Here is a 20,959-nt window from a genome sequence, read left to right on the forward strand (position 1 = left end):
CTCACACAGTCTACCAGAATTCTCTTTCCTCTTAGTTTTATTTTTCATCTTCTCAGATATTTTGGTTGTTTAGATTTTTCTTCTCTGATAGCCTTTAATTGTCCTGTTTTAAAACTTAAAAAAAAACTGTCAAATATTGAAATTTTCCCAGATCTCTGTACATTAAATGTCATTGAATATTATGTGGTTGAGCTAAACCACTAGGATGCCCTCTGCCCTGAGATTCCATGAACCCCTCCACAGAATATGAATAACTATCATTAAGTGAGTGCTTACTCTGCATCAGCCTAAGTGCTTTACATATACTGACTTATTCAATCCTTCCATCATTTCTATCAGATAGAACAGAACAAGCACAGTGTTGAGATTCCGTCTTGGACTCTTGAATCCTGTTTTTCTTAAACCCTTGTCATATAGTGTTGATGCTACCTTATTATTGAGACGTATGATTTGATCCACATACTTTTCTGTGTAGTAGCAAGGGGATGTATTCGGAGGTTATAGCCATTGTATTTTGTAGATTTGTCTTTCACTGTTCTAATAGTTGGCCTGAAATGATTAGGTTTGTGGTATGGACATACTAGCTGAATAGGCTATTTGTAATGCAGGCTTTGTGCCATTTGGACTTTCTGTGCTGTTTTAGCTCAACATCAGATCACAATCTTGTTGCATGTGAAACCTGCTACATCTAAAAACATTGCCAAATGCAGGTATTGATCTCTAACATTTTGTGCCACCCAGTGAGAAAGCTTTTAAATTGGTGAGAAATATACATCTTCTTTGACCTCCTGTTTTTAAAAATTCCAAACATGGAGTTTCCTGATCAAGAGGTAAAACATAATGAATTCATTGGCTATGAAGAATAGCAGTGAATTATTTTATGGACTAAATATTTCTTTACCTCCCTTAAGTGGTTCCTTTAATGATACTGGATTTATAGCTTTAGGTTTTGGACATTTATTTGTTTCTGTTTACTTTTAAATTTCTACAGAAAATATGACTGATTTGTTGATTTCACAGTGTCTGAATAATCAATGAATATGTTTGATGAAGGTGTAACCGCTTGTATAACTCTTGTGTTTTTTTCAGGAAAGGAAAAGAAGTACCTCCATCTTTCAAGCAATTTTTTAGTAGTTCTCTGGCTTTGATGCACATCAACCTTTCAGGCACAAAACTGTCTCCTGAGCCCTTAAAGTGAGTGGTTAATTCACTTTCTCCAGAGCTTTTAAAGTTCAACTTGTTTTTACGAATGTGCTTGACGGAAGGGAGAAAGATATATAATCCAAAGACAAAAACCACAGATGAGAATGCCTTTTTACTCTGGGGCAGAAAAATAAATTAAAATTTTAAAAAGTACATTGTGCACTATTGATATTATTGCATCTTCTAAGAAAAAACATCTTTTGGTTTATGACCTTGGCAGGAGTCACTGATCTACAAAAGTTGTACTCCCAGGTACTTACTATTGCTTTTATATTAACCTCTGTTCGTTCCATTTCAGGCATATTCGTTCGTGTGTGTGTGTGTGTGTGTGTGTGTGTTTTCATCAGCATTTACTCTAAATCTTTCTACTAATAGTAATAAACTCTAAACACATTGTATGTATGCAACAGAATGAATTTTTAGCTACTTTGGTTTCTGAATTACTGAGGTTAGTATGGGATATTTGGCACTTTTATTTGGCAGCCAACTTATAGGTTAATATCCCTAGTGTAGGTATAGTGGTGAAGTTAAAATTGTTAGCTAAATTGAGGTTTGAGAATAATTTATTATCCTTGAGATTTCTGTTCTCTATTGCCAGAAAGAGTCAAAAGTTTAGTGTACAAGTTCAGTGAATTTGACTGTAGGGTCAAATTCTCTTTGAGTCTAAAGAAGGTATTTTCAAGTAGTTACGATTATGGAAGTTGTCAGATATGCTCAAATGTATGCATCAATTTCTCCCTTCCCAGCTGACTGTAAATCAGCATTTAATTTTTGCCTTGTAATGTGTATGAAATGTTAAAATTAATGTCTGCTATTAATCTTACTAGAAAATTAAGCTTCGTTTAATTTATAAATTATCTTTTCTTTTCCTTTTTTATTTCTGTTTCGAGAGGTGTGAAGTTCTTGATTTCATATAGTACCAGATGACCAAAACAATGGATGCCTTTAAAAAAGTAGATCCAGGCTGGGTGCAGTGGCTCACGCCTGTAATCCCAGCACTCTGGGAGGCCGAGGTGGGCAGATCACTTGAGGTCAGGAGTTTCAGACCAGCTTGGCCAACATGGTGAAGCCCCGACTCTACTAAAAATACAAAAATTAGCGAGGCATGGTGGTGCATGCCTGTAGTCCCAGCTACTCAGGAGGCTGAGGTGGGAGAATCACTTGAACCCGGGAAGCAGAGGTTGCAGTGAGCTGAGATTGCACCACTGCCAGCCTGGTGACAGAGTGAGACTCCATCTCAAAAAAAAAAAAAAAAAAAAGTAGATCCAGTCAAGTGCTGAAAAAAAAGTCTGATGTTATGTTATAGCAGGCTTAAAAAATGTTGAGTTAATATATTAAGGATCCCTAAATATAACAGCCACAAATAATAAACACCTCATGATTTGGCTGTTTGTATGGATATTAAGAAAGCTATCAGAATCGTATTCTAAAGTTCTATTATAATCATTCTCATTTACGTATTCATTCAAGTAATACTTACTGAGCATCTGCAATGTGCTAGACCCCTGATGACAGGATAGGAAGCAAAACCAGAGAGGGTCCTTGTCCTAGTAATATATCAGCAGGAAATTAGCATATTCAAAATAGTTTTCTATTTTTAATTCGTTCAATGTTGTTTACTTTTGTATAATATAGAGTAACATTTTACTGGTTAATGTAACTGATTTTGTAGAATATTTCACTTTGCAACAAGGCTGGACTTACTGTACTTTATTGCACATTGATACCTGTAAATGTTGTACTTCAAAGATATTTTGTAATTGTTAAATCTTGGACCTGATGTTATTGGTGTGAATGTTTGATAGTGTTAAATCAGTAGTCTCTTCAGCTCTGTGTTTTAATCAGTAAAAATTTTAATATGGGGAGAAAGCCTTCATGGCTGAAGATTGTGTAAATAAAATTCCATGTATACATTTAATGTGATATAATTATTTGAAAAGATAACACAAAACTGAAGTTCTCAGGTTTGTGTGTGACAGGGTGAGGTTGAAAAGGAATTTGCACAGTACTCCCCTAAACTAGACACTGCGCTGGGTGCTTACATAGGGCCTGTCACCTTTAATGTGGATGACAGTGATGAGAAGTTAGTATCATTATCCCCATTTTACAGCTGAGGATATTGAGGCTCAGAGAAGCTAAGTAATTTGCCCCAAATCACTGTTGAAGATTGAGTTTCCCAAGGAGCCAACTTTGAGATGGAGATTCGCAAGTAGGATATTTATAAGGACATTCTCTTGGGATTACCACCGGTGAAAAGGGAAGGGGGAGAAAGCAGGATCAGACAAAAGGGAGAAGCTGCACTGGGAGGCTCTTCCAGTAAAGAGGAAGAACCCGGAGTGGGTTCTGGGAAGTGCCTAGCAGTGTCCACTGCTCTCAGCCAGCTGTCATGGGCTCAGCAATGTTCCCTACCTCCTTCCACCTTCAACTGCAGAAACCCTTGTTTCTCTAAGGGTTTGGGATTAGTAGCCGTGAGAGAATAAACGAAAGCAACACAATTTCTTTTGAGACAACGCTTTACGTTTGGACATAATAATATTTTTCCCTACAAGTTTCCCACTTAATTTGAGATTCTTTTACAAGCAAATTGGGGAAGTAGAGTGTTAGGCGGGAGGTGGAAGGGGGAAGCAAGACAAAGAATATGACTGTTTACTTCATTGTTGCGATTTTCCTTTGAGGCCTTTTTTGGTCCATGTTAATGTATTTCAAGGGGGTTTACAGAACATGGTGACGCTGTTCCTTTGTGTTTTCTAAAATTGCTGGAATGGCCGGGCGCGGTGGCTCACGCTTGTAATTCCAGCACTTTGGGAGGCCGAGGCGGGCGGATCACGAGGTCAGGAGATGGAGGCCACGGTGAAACCCCGTCTTTACTAAAAATTCAAAAAAAATTAGCTGGGAGGCTGAGGCAGAATGGCGTGAACCCGGGAGGCGGAGCTTGCAGTGATCCGAGATTGCACCACTGCACTCCGGCCTGCGCGACAGAGCGAGACTCCGTCTCAAAAAAAAAAAAAAAAAAAAAGGAATAAAAAAAATAAATAAAATTACTGGAATAGTCTGGTTCATGTGAGTCCCAAGGATGCTCCTTGCTCCAGCATCACTCAGAGTGCAGTGTGAGTTCCTGCTTACTGCTCATTCTTGGTCTTTCGTTTTCCCTCCCCCAAGCCTTTCTTCATGGACATCCCCTTTCTCCCTGCCACGTGACCCCATCTCCCCTTTCTCCCTTCTCTGTGACCGCATCTTTCTGGCTGAGTGTTTTTCATAAACCTGTTGAATGTGCTACCCTGAAATTATAACTAGTGCCACCGATCTGGAGCTGGAAGAATTAAATACAAATTGTTCTCTTAAGCAATTTTGCAATAGTGATTGAGGATCTAGAAGATGGTTGTTAAGGCAATTTTGCCATCATTGGGTTAAAATAAACAACATATTTTGCTATAGAATTTTTCCCCAGTGTCCAGTATGCTTTATTGTATTTGTTCTTTTATTTTACTAGGGACAGTTCCTATGGGTTATTTATTTTCACTAGTCTCATGAGTTGTTGCCTCCTAACCATTGGCCTTCTATAATTAAATGCCTTAAGCATATCATTTGTTTTCTTGCCCTTAATTCACATGTGAGAAAAGTAGGAAGTATTTTCCTTCCATATAAGCACCATAAAAATGCAATGTTGAAATATGTGTCTAAGTCCTAGAAACTCAGCATATGTTGGAAATAAAAGGGACCTCTTTGGTAATATCTGAACTCTCTCATTTTACTGACAAGAACTTGAGACACACACGAAAAGTGATGTGCTTAAGGTCATTCAACCATTACTCGCTGGGCTGGGATGTGAGGACTGGCCTTTTGGTTTTCAGCCTCCAGCGCTTTCACTGACTCAATACTGCGCCCATGAAAGAAAGGGGGCATAAGTAATTTTTAGGAAAAGAGAAGCAATTTAGTAAGTAATTGAACAAGTACACAGATGAGATATACCCAGTCTTTCTCATAGGACAGTGTTTTAGAATAAGGGACTAGTGAACTGAATTTAAAAAGTGAAAAAGAAGGCACTCACCTCCAGCCTCCTGACAGGGTCAAGGAGTGGAAGGAGGGGGCTTTTCATAGCTGGAGGCAGCCAAGCCCCTATGTGTTCCATGCCACTGCTGGAGTTCTCTCTTAGTAGATAAAGCCAGAGAATCACTAGAAAAGAAAGTCTCAGAGACTTGGGCATAAAATAATTCCCTACCTTCCCACCTCACCCTTACCCTAGGGTATTTTTGGGGTATGCTGAGTGGAGGTCCTTTTCCTGGGAACATGGAAAACAGGTAGTCACCCCCAGTTAATAAATACCTGGTTTCCACTCTTCTAGTACTTACCACTAGCAGCCTTGTGTTAGAGTTATTGGCACACATATCTGTTTTCCTTGCTTGAGAGCAGGAACCATCTTATGCTCATCTCTGTTTTTCACAAAGTCTGATTTAGGGTCTTCTGTCCACTATAATTTAGTGGTTGTGTGTGCAAGTGTGAATTTTCTGTTTCAAGCTTGCTTGATGGTGTTGGATTTTATAGGACTGACTTGTCAAAGTGGATCCAAGTGATTAGTCTAATCTCCTCAATTTGCAGATGAGAAAATCCCTTTTCACAGCAGTGATATGATTTGTCCCGGCTCAGCAGGTAGTTGGACAGGCATGATCCTGGACTCCAATTCAAGACGTGTGCCTTGTTTTATACCCTTGCCCACCCACTACTGTAGGTCGTTTAATAAACTCATCTAGATATAATTTCACATCCTGGTATACTACGGAGCCTGACTTCCTCACTTACATATTCCTTAGGGAAAACTAGCTTTACTTTGCGACTCTAATAACAATTGCTAAATAATATTCTAAACATTATTAAAGCTCTTCTCAAGCAGATGCAGGTGGGAATTTATCTGTGATGAGCACAATTTAATTTCAATATGCAATTAGGTGTGCTGTTGGTTTATTTGCATAGGAATAGCAATCCTGCAGGTTTTACATTTATGATGGGCTCACTGCCTGTCAGGCAAAAGAATGCTGCAGAGTCAGTTTTTCACTGTTGTTGTGAGGCAGAAATGCAGTTGGCATTTTAAAAAGTAAGAGGGTGCTTGGTGCTTGACCTGTGATTCAGAAAAGGCAGTCTTCTTTCTCTAGGCTTTATTCAGTGTGCTTACATTTTTTCTTTTGGGCAATGTGTGGAATGTGTATCTAATATGTGTGTTTCCTCCCCTCAGAGCACTGTTATTAGGCCTGGCTTGTAATCATAACTTGAAAGGGGTTTCTCTGGATCTCAGCAACTGTGAGGTAAGAACACCCTTAAATTGTATACTGGAATAGATAATAGCCTCAACCGCTTTGCCTTTTTCCTGGATAAAATGTGATACTGTGATTCCACAGGGTGTAAATGAAGCAGAAAAATAAATTATACAAGTTTCTAACGTTCTGTATTTTGCAAGTTTCATCTACAGACAGCCACAGAACATCATTTAGAAAGCTTTCAAGTATGTTTTTAATGACTTGGGTTTTGTTGTTGTTGTTGTTGTTCCATTCTTGGTGCCGGATGGCTGAGTATTTTATGATGAAGCCTTGAGATATAAAACCATAGACTTGCTTTGCCATCATGAAAATGAAACATGCAGCATTTGTTGCAAGGGATAAATGTGTATAACCTAACTTGGATTTTGTAGAGCGTGAAAGAGAATGGCTGTCTTATTAATTTTACTTTTTAATATCTTGATTTACAACAAGAAAATTAATATACCTCTAGAAAGTATAGCAATTTCAAACACTTCCTATCAAAGAGCTCATAGAGAAGAATTGAGACTAAAGTGTCTATATATATATATATATATTTTTTTTTTTTTCTTTTTTTGAGATGGAGTCTCCCTCTGTCACCCAAGCTGGAGTACAGTGGCACGATTTAGGCTCACTGCAAGCTCTGTCTCCTGGGTTCACGTCATTATCCTGCCTCAGCCTCCCGAGCACCTGGGACTATAGGCGCCTGCCACCATGCCCGGCTAATTTTTTTTTGTATTTTTAGTAGAGATGGGGTTTCACTGTGTTAGCCAGAATGGTCTCGATCTCCTGACCTCATGATCCGCCGGCCTCAGCCTCCCGAAATGCTGGGATTACAGTCGAGAGCCACCGCACCCGGCCTAAAGTGTCTATGTTTTACAGGGCACCTAAACTTTTACTATCTTGAAACTTTTACTTTGTGTGACTAGTAAGAAAGTACCCAGATACAAACTATATGGCCTGTTCAGAGCCTGACTTAACACGCCAAGCTTTATCACTTCTTCCCAGGAATGGAGATGGAAGTCTCTTCATTCCTATTCTTGGGCCTTTATACTCACTGTTCTCTCTTCCCCAGCACTCCTACCATGTCCCTCTTCCTTCCCCTCCCCAAGACCTCCCTCTCTTTGAGGAATTAACTCAAGTGCAGTCTCCTGCATACGTGCATCAGCCTCCTAGGCTATGCAATCCTGGATGAATTGGTTAATATCACTAAATCTCAATTTCTGTGCCTGCAAAATGGAGATAATAGTACCTCTCCCAATGGGTTGTTAGGAAGCGTAAAGGAGGTCTTTTTGAAAAGTGCTTCTTAGGGTGTCTGGTACGCAGAAAAGTTGTTTGCTCTTGCTGTTTTCCTATCTGTCTGCCAAGTTTCTTCCCTGCCTGCCTCAGCCCTTTGTGATCTTGATCTTTTCTAATTGTCTAGCACTTAATGATAATAGCATGCACTTGGACACTAAATCGCCAATAGTACCTTGCACAGATATTAAATTAACTCCTGTATGCTTGGATGTAACTTTCTGGAGGGCAGTATTTATGTCATACTATATTTTGTATTTCCCCTATCTCCTAACAAAATGCCAGGCACCAAGCCAATACTAAATATTGAATAAGATTAATGCTTTGCCTCTATGAAAATTCTAGAAATGGACAAGTCTGAATTTGTACCATAATATTGTTAGTGTCAGGCCTCTGAGCCCAAGCCAAACCATTGCATCCCCTGTGACTTGCATGTGTACGCCCAGATGGCCTGAAGTAACTGAAGAATCACAAAAGAAGTGAATATGCCCTGCCCCACCTTAACTGATGACATTCCACCACAAAAGAAGTGTAAATGGCTGGTCCTTGCCTTAAGTGATGACATTATCTTGTGAAAGTCCTTTTCCTGGCTCATCCTGGCTCAGAAAGCACCCCCACTGAGCACCTTGCGACCCCCACTCCTGCCGCCAGAGAACAAACCCACTTTGTAATTTTCCTTTACCTACCCAAATCCTATAAAACGGCCCCATCCTTATCCCCTTCGCTGACTCTCTTTTTGGACTCAGCCCGCCTGCACCCAGGTGAAATAAATAGCCATGTTGCTCACACAAAGCCTGTTTGGTGGTCTCTTCACACGGACGCGCATAAAAGTTAGTGTAGTATTTTTCATTAGTTTCAAGCTGGAGTGAACACCAGTTATGTGATTTAACAGTCTTGTTGTTTTGAAAAAAGAAAAGCAAAAAACAATACGAAAAGACATATTGTAAAAAAAAAAAAAAAAAAAACCCAAGCAATAGAACCCTAAAAAACTAACCTTGCGTTGTGGAATTTTCATATGCAAATTAGTGATCTTTCATTTATAAAAACAGACTATAAAGTAGAAACCAAATCTGGTAATATTAATTACTTATTTGTTTACCAGCACTTTACTGAGGGGCATGCCAATAGTAATTTTATTTTTAATTGGGGGGGGAGTGAGAGATGAAGGGGGTGGGATAGGTTATTATGTCAAAAAAAACAAACAAAATCACCCGGCTGGGCGCAGTCAATGCCTCTAATCCCAGCACTTTGGGAGGCCTTGGCGGGTGGATCACGAAGTCAGGAGTTCAAGACCAGCCTGGCCAAGATGGTGACCCTGTCTCTACTAAAAATACAAAAATTAGCTGGATGTGGTGGCGGGTGCCTGTAATCCCAGCTACTCGGGAGACTGAGGCAGAGAACTGCTTGAACCTGGGAGGCAGAGGTTGCAGTGAGCCGAGATTGTACTAATGCACTCCAGCCTGGGCAACAGCTAGACTCTATCTCAAAAAAAAAACCAAAAAAACAAAAAACAAAAAACAAGCAAGTTGATGTAAACTTTACTGCTCTATAAGATCAAACTACTAAATTAGCAATAACTTCTAATGTGGTTTTACGATCCTGGTTAAATATCGTGACTGCCAGCAGTCTAACATCTTTTATTCAGTTCTGTGATAAAGCTGGAATGGGCATAAGTGATCATCTGGTTCCTTAATTATAGGTAAACTGAGGTCGAAAGAAGTGGAAATAATATAACTCACCAATGGCAGATCCATGATGAAAATACTCTGTCCTCATTCTCTATTGCTAATAGTAATATTGACTGTGATAATTATTAGACTACTAAGTATGGTTAGGCATTTTCTTCTCAAATCGATAGGGGCCATGTTGCCAAAGATTGCTATATACCTTGTTCCTTAAACTCCTTTATGATCTATTGGGAATAGCTTTCAGATAGTTATAGTAGATGAACCCTATAAAACTGATATTTTGCATGTCAAAAATTGCTGACTATTGGCAGTTTCGTAAAGTTCAACCTAATTGCTAGTAGACTTTATAATCTTTTTTTAAATAAAGGCAGGAATTCAGGTCAAATGGTTAATCTCTGATGATGGGATTGAACAGTATTATTATGATAATTCCAACTTCATTTTGGCCTTTTACGTATGCATTATATGATAAATTGATACTGCCGACATGGGGAAGTCTTAAAAGTATTGTAGTACCATGTTCTCCCCACTTATAACTTGAATCACAGTACTGTTGACCACCTTTATGAAGTAACATGTTATGTTGATGCTCATGAAAGTTGGTAAAACACAAAATTATTTTTCTAAACTGTGTTATAGAGTTTTATCACATTTTGTTTCTTAGGCCTAGATGTCCACATTTAAGTAGGTTTCAGTTTGCTTCTCTTCATGATATAATAAATCTCCCCCCAAAAGTGTTTGGATTTCCAATATAATTCATGCTTGACACTTTGAGTGTTAACTGTTTGAGACTTGAATCATCTGTATTTGATATTGCAGAGTTTATGTAATCCTCTTAGAAAGAAGCTCTTACTATCACGAAAGTTTAAAATCATGAATATGTGTATTTTCTTTCTGCCTATTCTCTATTTAGCTACAAACCCTCTCCACTCTTATCATACCAGTTGAAATCATAGCAGCTTCAGCCTTGACTTTCCTCGATGATCAGATAAATCTAGTCTTAAAATCCAAAAGGTGGTGAGAAATAAAATTTCTCCTTGATACCATTGTCATCTTGGGAGATTATTTTTCTGAGGATGACTTACTCAGAATGAGGGACTGGCAGACCTGGGATGAGTCAAGGTCCAGAGCATTCTGCTGGCAGGTGTTGGCCATCATGCTTGGGGCTGGGGGGCGGGTGGGGGGTGGGGGGTTTTCCTGAAGTTTCTGATGTGGGCTCCGTAAGAGCTCAACGCTTCCTGTGGGTACCTCTAATACAAGTCCACCCCAGCCAGGGAAGCAGGAGCTATTGTGAGATACCTTGAAGTCTTCTTATATTTATAAATAGGTGATTAACTTTAATATAAAACATCTACTGTATAGAATTTTTGATCCAGATTTATTTCTTCTGGTAGGGGGAATAAATCCAGTGATTGATTTTAAAATCAGACTAGTATGAGTGTTATAGAGGATAAACGATGGTAAAAGATGGTAGTTGAGATTATTGAGAGGAAAGGGGAAAACAGTCTTAAAAGTAGGAAGTAAAAGTGTTTGGACATGGAGCTTAGAATAACTTAAGCAAATTATTTTTGATTTTGCCATATGCTGATTCCTTTACTGTTCATTCTCACCTTTCCTAATAAGTTGGCTTGTAGTTCTCAGGGTATTCTTTATTCCCCTGAAATAGGCATTTTTTTTTTTTTTTTTTTTGAGACGGAGTTTTGCTCTTGTTGCCCAGGCTGGAGTGCAATGGCATGATCTCAGCTCACCACAACCTCCGCCTCCCGAGTTCAAGTGATTTTCCTGCCTCAGCCCCCCGAGAAGCTGGGATTACAGGCACGCACCACCACGCCCAGCTAATTTTGTATTTTTAGTAGAGATGAGGTTTCTCCATGTTAGTCAGGCTGGTCTCGAACTCCCAACCTCAGGTGATCCGCCCACCTCAGCCTCCCAAAGTGCTGGGATTACAGGCGTGAGCCACTGCGCCCGGCCTTGAAATAGGCATTTGACACTCATTAATTTGAATGAGAGAGGAGACTTACACTTCATGCTATTAAAATAAAAAGTTCGCTGTGGGTATTTAGAACTTATGGAGTTGCTTTCTTACAATACAAACATCATTGTTATTTGGAAAATTAAATCTAAAATGTTGGTCTATATTCTTTTGGATCTGTGATAGCTAAGGTAATAAGCATTGAAATTAACCTTACATTTTCAGATAACTTCTGTACTTATAGGAAAAAAACTTCTGTGTTCCTTAAGGCATTTTGCATTAATTATATCATCACCTCTCTTTCTTTCCCTTGGTCTTTTAGTACTGAAAAGGAGGCTCTTTTGTATATGAAAATGACTCAAAGTAGTTATGGGAGGCAAAAGAGTGAGCCAAGGGTGAGCACTTTGGAATCAAAAGGCCCCCTTTGAAACCTGGCTCAGTTACTTAGCTTATTAGGTGACTCACCTTCTTTGAGCCTTTGTTGCTCATCTATTGAATGGAAATAATAGTTTTCAGTGCTGGCATCTGGTACAACGTCACTACGCCAGCCCAGCATATGTGAGCCATCATCTGGGGAGTAAAAGGTTTGAGATGGAGGAGCTTTATTTGGAATGTCAGAATTGACATCATAGGTCAGTATTGCCCTTCTAAAAATTTTTATTTAGAAGCTTTATAAATATTCAGTCTTTACCAAAACATTTTTGGGAATTGCCTTCAAAGCTATTTTACATCTTTCAAGAAGGATTACTCTCATCAGCTTATGGTGAGACAGATTCTTCTTGAAACCTGATTTTTTGACGCAAGACAATATTATACCTCATGACCAGATTAGCTTCAGAATGGCCTGTGGCTGATCCTTATTCATTCTCAAAGGGTAAGGATTTAGTGTCAGTACAGATGTTCAGAGAAATGTGTGTGTTCCATTGCCCTCTAGGTTAGTTCTAAAGAGCTTCAAAACCATTTTATATAGCAGCAGTGATATTGGCATTCATGAATATTCTTCCCATGTACCCAAGTATCTAAAGAGAGGCAATTGATCTTTCATTCTCTCTCTCTTTTTTTTTTTTTTTTTTTTTAATTGAGACGAAGTTTTGCTCTGTCACCAAGGCTGGAGTGCAGTTGTGCAATCTTGGCTCACTGCAACCTGCACCTCCGGGGTTCAAGCTATTCTCCTGCCTCAGCCTCCTGAGTAGCTGGGATTACAGGCATATGCCACTGTGTCTGGCTAATTTTTATATTATTAGTTTTACCATGTTGGCCAGGCTGGTCTTGAACTCCTGACCTCAAGTAATCCACCTACCTCGGCCTCTCAAAGTGCTGGGATTACAGGTGTGAGCTACTATGCCTGGCCATGTGCATTCTTGTATGTTTAAAAATCTTATAACTTCATAGTTATGCATTAAGAGAAGAATTGGTAAATGCTGGGACTAAATTCTTCAAACTTAGTCTCCTTCCAAATGAGAGACAAAAGTCTCTAATACTTCAGAGAAGATGCAAAGGGCAACTAATTATAGCTGTGGCTTAGTTGCAGGCCTGGGTGTGGGAGTTAGTTTCTTTAAGTGGAAGCTTTTCTGAAGATGATCCTACAGTTTATTGCAATTCATGGTGAGTAGAAAAAGAGCACCAAATACCGACATTTGTAATGAGTTTTGCAGCAATTGAATAGAAACTTTTGAGACAGTTTCATTCCATTTGATAGTCTTTCAACCAACCTTGAAGCAAGCATCATTGTAGTGCCCCTCACCTATCACTTCCCTGTCAGGCCAGGTATGGAATGCAGAATTGCAAATGTTTCATGTGACAGGATGCATGTATGAAAGCAATGAATATCTGCAACTATTTGCACCTTGAAAATGACTGTATTTGCTTGGGCATGATGGCTCATGCCTGTCATCCCAGCACTTTGGAAGGCCAAGGCAGGCAGATCACTTGAGGTCAGGAGTTCAGGACCAGTCTGGCTAACACGGTAAAACCCGTCTCTACTAAAAATACAAAAATTAGCTAGGCATGGTGGTGCACGCCTGTAATCCCAGCTACTTGGAAGGCTGAGGCAGGAGAATCGCTTGAACCTGTGAGGTAGAAGTAGCAGTGGATCGAGATCATGCCATTGCACTCCAGCCTGGGAGACAGTGAGACTGTCTCAAACAAACAAACAAAAAAACAACTGTGTTTATATACATCCTTCTTAGATACTAGATTGTTATTTAGCATCAAATCCTGCTAGAAAGTGGACATTATGAACTGGATGTTGTCTAATTTTTTCTGTCCTTGGAGAAACCTACACCATTCAATTTTATGTACGAAAATTTCCCAGGATAAAAATTAATTTTAAAAAAATTACTATTGGAACCCCTATGAAAGAATAGTAGATAATTTGGGGATCATTTTATATTTTTGCCATATCTTTTTAAATGACAAATGATAGTAAGGAAGGAAAGTAAATTATTAAAAGTTCCTTCTTGATTTTAATTTTCCTTGCTGTCCTTTTCCCCATTATGGATATTTGAGTGTTTGATATAACTTTTTCCTTAGAATTGTAAGTAAGATCAGAAATGTTCCACCTTTCTTGAGTGAGAGGATACTACCCTCTTGAAAGAAATATGATTTTATTTTTAACAGTTCAAAAAGTGTTCAACGTTTTAGTCACATTTACTTCTCTTTGATCTTGCTTTCTTTTAAATACTGCTAGTGTGTGGGATCCAAACAAGGGTAATTTAAAAACCAGTTTTACATGCACACATGCAGACAGCCTCTAATTATGCAAATTCATTTAAAAGGATTTTCATTTACAGTAATGAAAAAGCTTTTACTGTTTTGGGAAAGCTTTAGCTTTCGGGGAATTTTAGACATTTAATAACCTGTGACTTGAATGTTCTTGGTAACTAAAGCTTAGTTATTTTCTTATCTAAATTTTTGTTTTGGGAGCAAATTTTAGTTAGAAGTATTTGTTCTGACTCTGCTTTTTTACATTTTTTATTGATAGAGACTTTAGCTTCTTTATTCTTGTTCTGCATACTGCTGATAATGGTTTCTGTTTTTTCTCCTTGGGCTTTCATTAGCTTGGCCATTGTGTAAGTACTTTATGAATCAATTAGAATATATTGATACATTTGATTATTTTTTAAGCATTGGAAAGTATGTTTTATGTGTATATACTACAAATATCAGTAAGGAGTATGTATAAACAAAGTTAAACATTTAAATGTTACCTATATTTTCTATTTCTATAAATGGAATATTTTTACTGTACTTTACAATGATAGAACATTAGAAATTTTCTAACAGAAATTTTATTTCTCAGCAAGTAAATCACTATCAGCAAATATGAAATTGTAAAGACAACACATTTACGTTTATCTTCTCAAAAGCATACTTTTTTCTTGCTCTGAAAATCAAATTGTTTTTTGAGAAGTGTTTGCTTAAATAAGTTCTTGCTTTAGCTTTGACGTAGTGTATGTACACATTTACTTCTTCAAGTTTAAACAAGCTGGGACCTAGAGCCATGCTTGTCAGAACTATCTGTAGTAAATAAACTATTTTTATGTTTTTTTAAACTTCCAATCTATCATAAACCAATACATTTATAAAATATAATACGAATAAAATACAAGAAAGATTTAGAAAGACATAAGATATGCAAGCCCCCAATTTTTATGATTAGATACAACAGACCTAAAATTTTTACTACTAAGGTTTCTAAAAATTTTTACACTCAATTTCTGTACTTATTCATCTCAAATTTTCAGTAGCAAGGTGCTGGGGAAGATATACAGGTGTCATGATGAGATAGGCTCGATGGGGCATTTAGGTAAGCTGGAGAGCTCCTGAGAAAACAAGCAGATGTAGTGAAATGGGCCTGGCAGTCAGTCCTGACAATAGCTTCACACACAGGTTAGAAGCCCTTCAGCTGTGAAGCTGGTTTTGGTTTCCCTGAAGTATGTAGACCAGTCCCTTGGAGAGGTCTGCCTCTCTGTAATACTCTACTTTAGAGCTCACCTTAGAGCAATCTGTCACCTTAAAAAGTAGAAATGATGAGATGCGGTGGCACATGCTACTTGGGAGGCTGAGGTGGGAGGATCATTTGAACCCAGGAGTTCAAGACCAGCCTGAGCAACACAGTGAGACGCTGTCTCAAAAAAGTAGGAATGGCTGAATGTAAATATCCCAACTGAAATTCTCCTGAATAGAGAGCATTCTCAAAGATCTGTGCAGAACTCTGCTTACCATACAAGAAGCCAGAGAAGTTGGCAAGTTTTGATCCAAGGAACTAGCAAAATATCGCATCCAAAATAGGGAAATGAGGATTCTTCTAATTCTTACATCAAAACCTAGACACGTGGAAAATAGCACCTCGTATTGTAAATTTGTTGTCAAAATTTTTATAAATTTTAATTTTCCTACATGAGTAAAGGACTTGCCATGTTCCTTGGTTCATAGTAGGTTTCCAAAAAATGATAGTTTGTTTTTCCTCATTAGATAGTAAGTTTACTGAGCAAAAGGGCCACAGCTTAGGAAACTTTGCATCCTTCACAATGCCTTACACAGAGTAGGAACTCAACAAATATTTGCTGGATGGAAAATACAAAGATGTTATGACTGCTGTAAAATATGCTTTGGTTTCATAGGAAAAGATGAAAAGTACTGTATTGGGTTTTTCAGGTTGACTTTCTCTTTAAAATAAAATTGCAAATGAGGTGAGAATATCATTTGCACTTAGTTTTGCTCTGAAACAATCATCATAATAATATTTTATATTAATTTAACATTTTTCCCTCCATGGCTCGAAGCATTTGTACAAATCATTTTGCAGTCATCTTTAGTTAGCTAATCTCTGCCTTATTAGTGAGAACTCACTCATTTCCTAGAACAGGTAGGGATGGGTCCTTCCTGGAATGTTTGACAGTCAAAGTAAGTCTTTATTGTCTCCTTTGTTTGGGTGGAGAGTTTATACCTTGGAATCGGTAACGGTCAAATACAACAGTAACTTTCTCATGTATAAAATGAATTTATTAGAGTTCCAAAAGTCAGAAATGAAGAAATTCTTCTGGGTTGATAATGCACTGCTTTGCTACTATGGCGTGGGTGGTGGTCATCTTGTTTCTGTTTTGTTTTTTTCTAATGGTTTTAGGATTTAATGTGGGATCACGTGGCATAGGAAACAGCAGCAATGGCTAGTGATAGGCTCTTTACCCATTTATAATAGCTTCTTTGGAGTTGATAAGCTTTTACTTTTTCTTTGGTGCTAAGTTTATTTTGAGACTAACTATCTCCTATTTTTAATTTTTTGATTACATCTCCAGTAGAGTGAAGACTTTACTTTGTGTTTGGTTTGTGTTTCTCTAGCTGAGATCAGGAGGTGCTCAAGTATTAGAAGGTTGCATTGCTGAAATACACAACATCACCAGCTTAGACATCTCTGACAATGGTAAGTCAGATATCAGAAAAGAAATGAAACTGAAGTATTTTTTGAAGCAAGTTAATAAGGGGAAAATAATCTTCTACCCAAATCCAGACAATACCTTAATAAAAATATTATTTTATTTCATGACTAATAGGGCTTTTAAATTTAACAATAGGATTTATTTGTAGAATAAATCTGTGCCACGGTCTTACTAAGTTGATTCTGTGGCCAACTATGCAAAGTCTATGCAGTAAAACAATTCAATTATAAAAACATCACCAGTACATTGAAAAAGGTCTAAGCCCAACTTTTTGCATTCTTGCTGATAATAAAATTGTACTTTTGTTTGTTTATTCAGAAGCTTGTATCATTAGCTTCATTTCTGCTGATTGTGGTATCATGTTAGTATGAACCTGTGAAATTTGCATAGACAACTTTAACTCCACTTACCCCCCAGTGAACAGTTTGTTGGAATCTTCTCTCACAGTGGTGGGAGAGATGAAACTTTCTGCCATTATTCATTGCCATTTCCTGCTGACTTGGTTTAGCCACTGATTGTATAAGAGATTTAGATAAGTCTTTGTAGAGAATGAGTTTATCCCTGTGAAATAATAGGACATGAAAAGAGAGCAAAGAGTGCCTTTGAAAATAAAAGATTAGAATCCCAGGCCCCTCAGGAAGGTAAAGGAAGTCATCCAACTACATGTCACCTTTGCTTAATTGTGTTCCAGCTGAAAATTAATTTATACACATGTGTTTTGATGCTCTACTTACTCTGATTCTTTCCAGGTTTAGAATCTGACCTATCTACCTTAATAGTGTGGCTCAGTAAAAACAGATCAATACAACACCTGGCGTTAGGCAAAAATTTTAATAATATGAAATCCAAGTAAGAGTTTTGAATTTTTTTATATGACAATGATGAAAATAACCAGCCTCCTGAAAGCTTTTGATTTGATTCCACTGTCCACATCTCTAAAATCTCTTTAGAAATCTGACACCTGTATTGGACAACTTAGTACAGATGATTCAAGATGAAGAATCAGTGAGTATTATGTTAAACATTTTTTACTAAAATCTTCTGTTTGTTGCCATTCTTACTGATTATTTCTACTGGATTAATGCTGAAATGCTTTCAGATAGTTTTATCAATGTGTACATTTTCCATTACTCTTTAAAAATGGAATAAATATGCTTTAGTAGAGTTGTAGAATGTATTTGAAAACTTACTTTTTTACTTCATTCAACTCACTGTCAATTAAAGGAAGATTGTCACTGATAGATAAAAAGAAGTATAAATTGACTCCTGAGCCTATCTTTTAATTGGCCTTACTACTCCCTAACTTTAGCTAATAAACTAATCTTCAGGCATGAATTTTCACAATCTAGTTGACTTTATGACCTTATATAATGCTGAGAAATATATTGCTAATTTGAATTTCATCTAATAATTATGTGGAATTATAGGAGACCAAGGAAGTTTTCTTCCATCTTTTTTTTTTTTTTTTGAGACGGAGTCTCGCTCTCTCACCCAGGCTGGAGTGCAGTGGCGCGATCTGGGCTCGCTGCAAGCTCCGCCTCCTGAGTTCACACCATTCTCCTGCCTCAGCCTCTCGGAGTAGCTGGGACTACAGGCGCCCGCCACCACGCCCGGCTAATTTTTTTGTACTTTTAGTAGAGACGGGGTTTCACCATGGTCTCCATCTCCTAACCTTGTGATCCGCCCGCCTCGGCCTCCCAAAGTGCTGGGATTACAAGCGTGAGCCACCGCGCCCGGCCTTCTTCCATCTTTAATTGCTTCTTGAAGTCTAGTAGCACTCTGTATTTTTAATCCTCTTTCGTTGCTCCTGACCAAAATTTAGTTCAGGGTAAAGAAGTTTAATTTCAAATAGTATCTTATTTTGCTGTCCTTTAAAATGGATTAGGAGAAAGAAAAGTTATTTTATGGACAAAATAAGCAGCACTCTACCATGAATCCATTTAATTTAGAGCTGGTGTGTTACACCTTATACTTTACTGATGCTCTCTAATATTTTGTCTGTTTCCTCTGAAAGTCCTATTTGGTCACCAGACTCAGCTTTTCCAGTTCCTAAAACTCAGATCAATTTGTATTCCTACTATAAAGAGTCACATTATTCATGTTTTGTAATAGCTACTTTTGTAGGTCATGAGGATGATTTTTATATTAATCATGTGAAGTATGTCACATTTTGAAAAAGTATCATTTTCCCTTCTGAATTCATACCAGGGAAGAGCAAATTCTATTACAGCTGTAAGCTGACTTTTCTGTGAAAGCTAAGAGGCCAGGAGGGATGGACACCGGACACTCCCTCACTTGCCGTTGCCCCCACTTCTTTGGCGGGGCTCTGAGCTGGTGGGCAGGAGAAAATTCTGTTCTCTTTCTTCTTCATTGTGGATGTAATTTTCAATCTGTGGTGGGCTAGAAAATGAATCTCACTATTATTTAATGAATTCAGCACTTCTCCTTACCCTCATTTGCTAATAAACCCCATATTTTGTTGCTCTTATGCTGGGTTATTGAAATTAGGGATATAATTAGAATTTAATTTAGACTTCTCAGAGTTTATGCTGTTTGCTTTACATATTTAATTTGACTTTGCATCACTCTGCCTTGTTTGAGTTTCTGATTTTCCAGTATTGGCCCAGTTTTAACAGATTAGGGAAGCTAATATTATGTAATTATACTTAATATTCACCCCAAAATGTTTTTTTCTTAACGTATACTTTAGGAAAATTTATATTTTATGAAAAGTACATAAATTTTATGTTTTGCTCATTATGTGAGGTTCTTCAAACTGTATCTATAATTCTGGAAGTCCGTTACTTAAAGATGATAGTTAAAATATACCTAAAACCATATTTGCAGATGATAAAGTTTGCTATATAAATGTGAATTCTGTCAAGTTACAAGTTTGAATAGAGTGTCACTCATAATGCTGTACAATGAAAAGCTTTTTATGTTCCTGCCATTGAAAAGTAGATGGCTTTTTCAGAAAGCAATTCTTCTATTTTTTTCTACTTTTAAATTGGTAATATGCAAAAGAATTTGAAATGATTAGGAGATGAGTCTTGTGACGATAAAAATTTTTACCAATACCTGGTACAATTGGGATCATTTTTTGTTTTATTTATTTACAAGTTTTACATATTAAAAAAAAAAATCTCTTTACTTTTTACATTCTGGCCTGGTGTTTGTAGAGCTTGTTCTTTGACCAGCCTGTGGAATACCTTATTCACCCAGTATTATACATTATGTTCAGTTGAAAAACCTACATGCTGGTGGGTTCCAGTGTTACCTTCAGCTATAGACGGTGGTTTTCAGTCTGCTGCACCCAGAGTCATGGGACAGTAACATAGAGGGGCCAAGATGACAGGGAGTTTTGTTCTGAAGTATTACATACAAACCCATTTTGTAACCAGTAGAACAGAATGTGTTTCTCCTGGGGGTGCCTGTAGCCAGGAGACAGATTCTCAGATTAAGCATGTTCAGCTATGAAAAAGAAATAGTAAGATTTCAAATAGTAATGTTACACAGAAGTACAATAAATCAAGAAGGGATGACCTTATAAATATTCATGCAATTCAGGCTGTTCTGTTCGCATTAATGACTCTGCCTATTATTTTTAAGTATTAACTGGGGTATATTAGAATTTGAATATAGTCCTGGAATTGATGCTTGATAGCTCGGAGAGTTGGCAGTTTTCCAGTATTAGGAAGAAGCTATAATATATCATTTTCGTAGTAATTGAATCAAGATTATTGAAATGATGAAAGATGTAATTACATCTTTTCATTAAAGCATATTGTGTTTGTTTTTCTTTAAAACAGTAAGTTTCCTGAGCCTGAAGAGTTTTTAGTTGTCATTTCCGCTTACCTATATGTAGGATGTTAAGAAAATTGAAGAAACCAAGCTAAACCCACTTGGGTTTAAATGTATACAGACTTTTTGGCCCAGGTTTTAATTGCCTTAGCACTTACCAGGCCATTTAACTTTTATAAATTTGATTCTGATTAATGCAGCATTACCTTTTGATTTTACCGTAAATGTATTAACTTTGAAAGCCATGGTAAATTTGGATGATAAGGACAA

The 20,959-nt window shown here is 37.5% G+C and overlaps 1 protein-coding gene across 13 annotated transcripts in view; it reads left to right on the forward strand.

Annotated features, from left to right (window-relative positions):
- The window catches only part of CARMIL1 (capping protein regulator and myosin 1 linker 1), a 346,067-nt gene that overhangs the window by 216,622 nt on the left and 108,486 nt on the right, over positions 1 to 20,959 (forward strand). For 10 of the 13 annotated variants that reach the window (XM_030817391.1, XM_030817392.1, XM_030817397.1 and 7 more), the window contains 6 exons: positions 1,090 to 1,194; positions 6,431 to 6,500; positions 14,507 to 14,518; positions 16,791 to 16,872; positions 17,638 to 17,737; positions 17,839 to 17,893. In XM_030817391.1, the coding sequence (XP_030673251.1) occupies positions 1,090 to 1,194; positions 6,431 to 6,500; positions 14,507 to 14,518; positions 16,791 to 16,872; positions 17,638 to 17,737; positions 17,839 to 17,893 (424 nt within the window). The remainder of the gene's footprint in view (positions 1 to 1,089; positions 1,195 to 6,430; positions 6,501 to 14,506; positions 14,519 to 16,790; positions 16,873 to 17,637; positions 17,738 to 17,838; positions 17,894 to 20,959) is intronic. The other 3 variants (XM_030817393.1, XM_003263227.4, XM_030817399.1) reach the window with 1 other exon arrangement.

Source organism: Nomascus leucogenys, chromosome 8 (assembly GCF_006542625.1).
Source record: "Nomascus leucogenys isolate Asia chromosome 8, Asia_NLE_v1, whole genome shotgun sequence".
Classification (NCBI taxonomy): Eukaryota; Metazoa; Chordata; class Mammalia; order Primates; family Hylobatidae; genus Nomascus; species Nomascus leucogenys.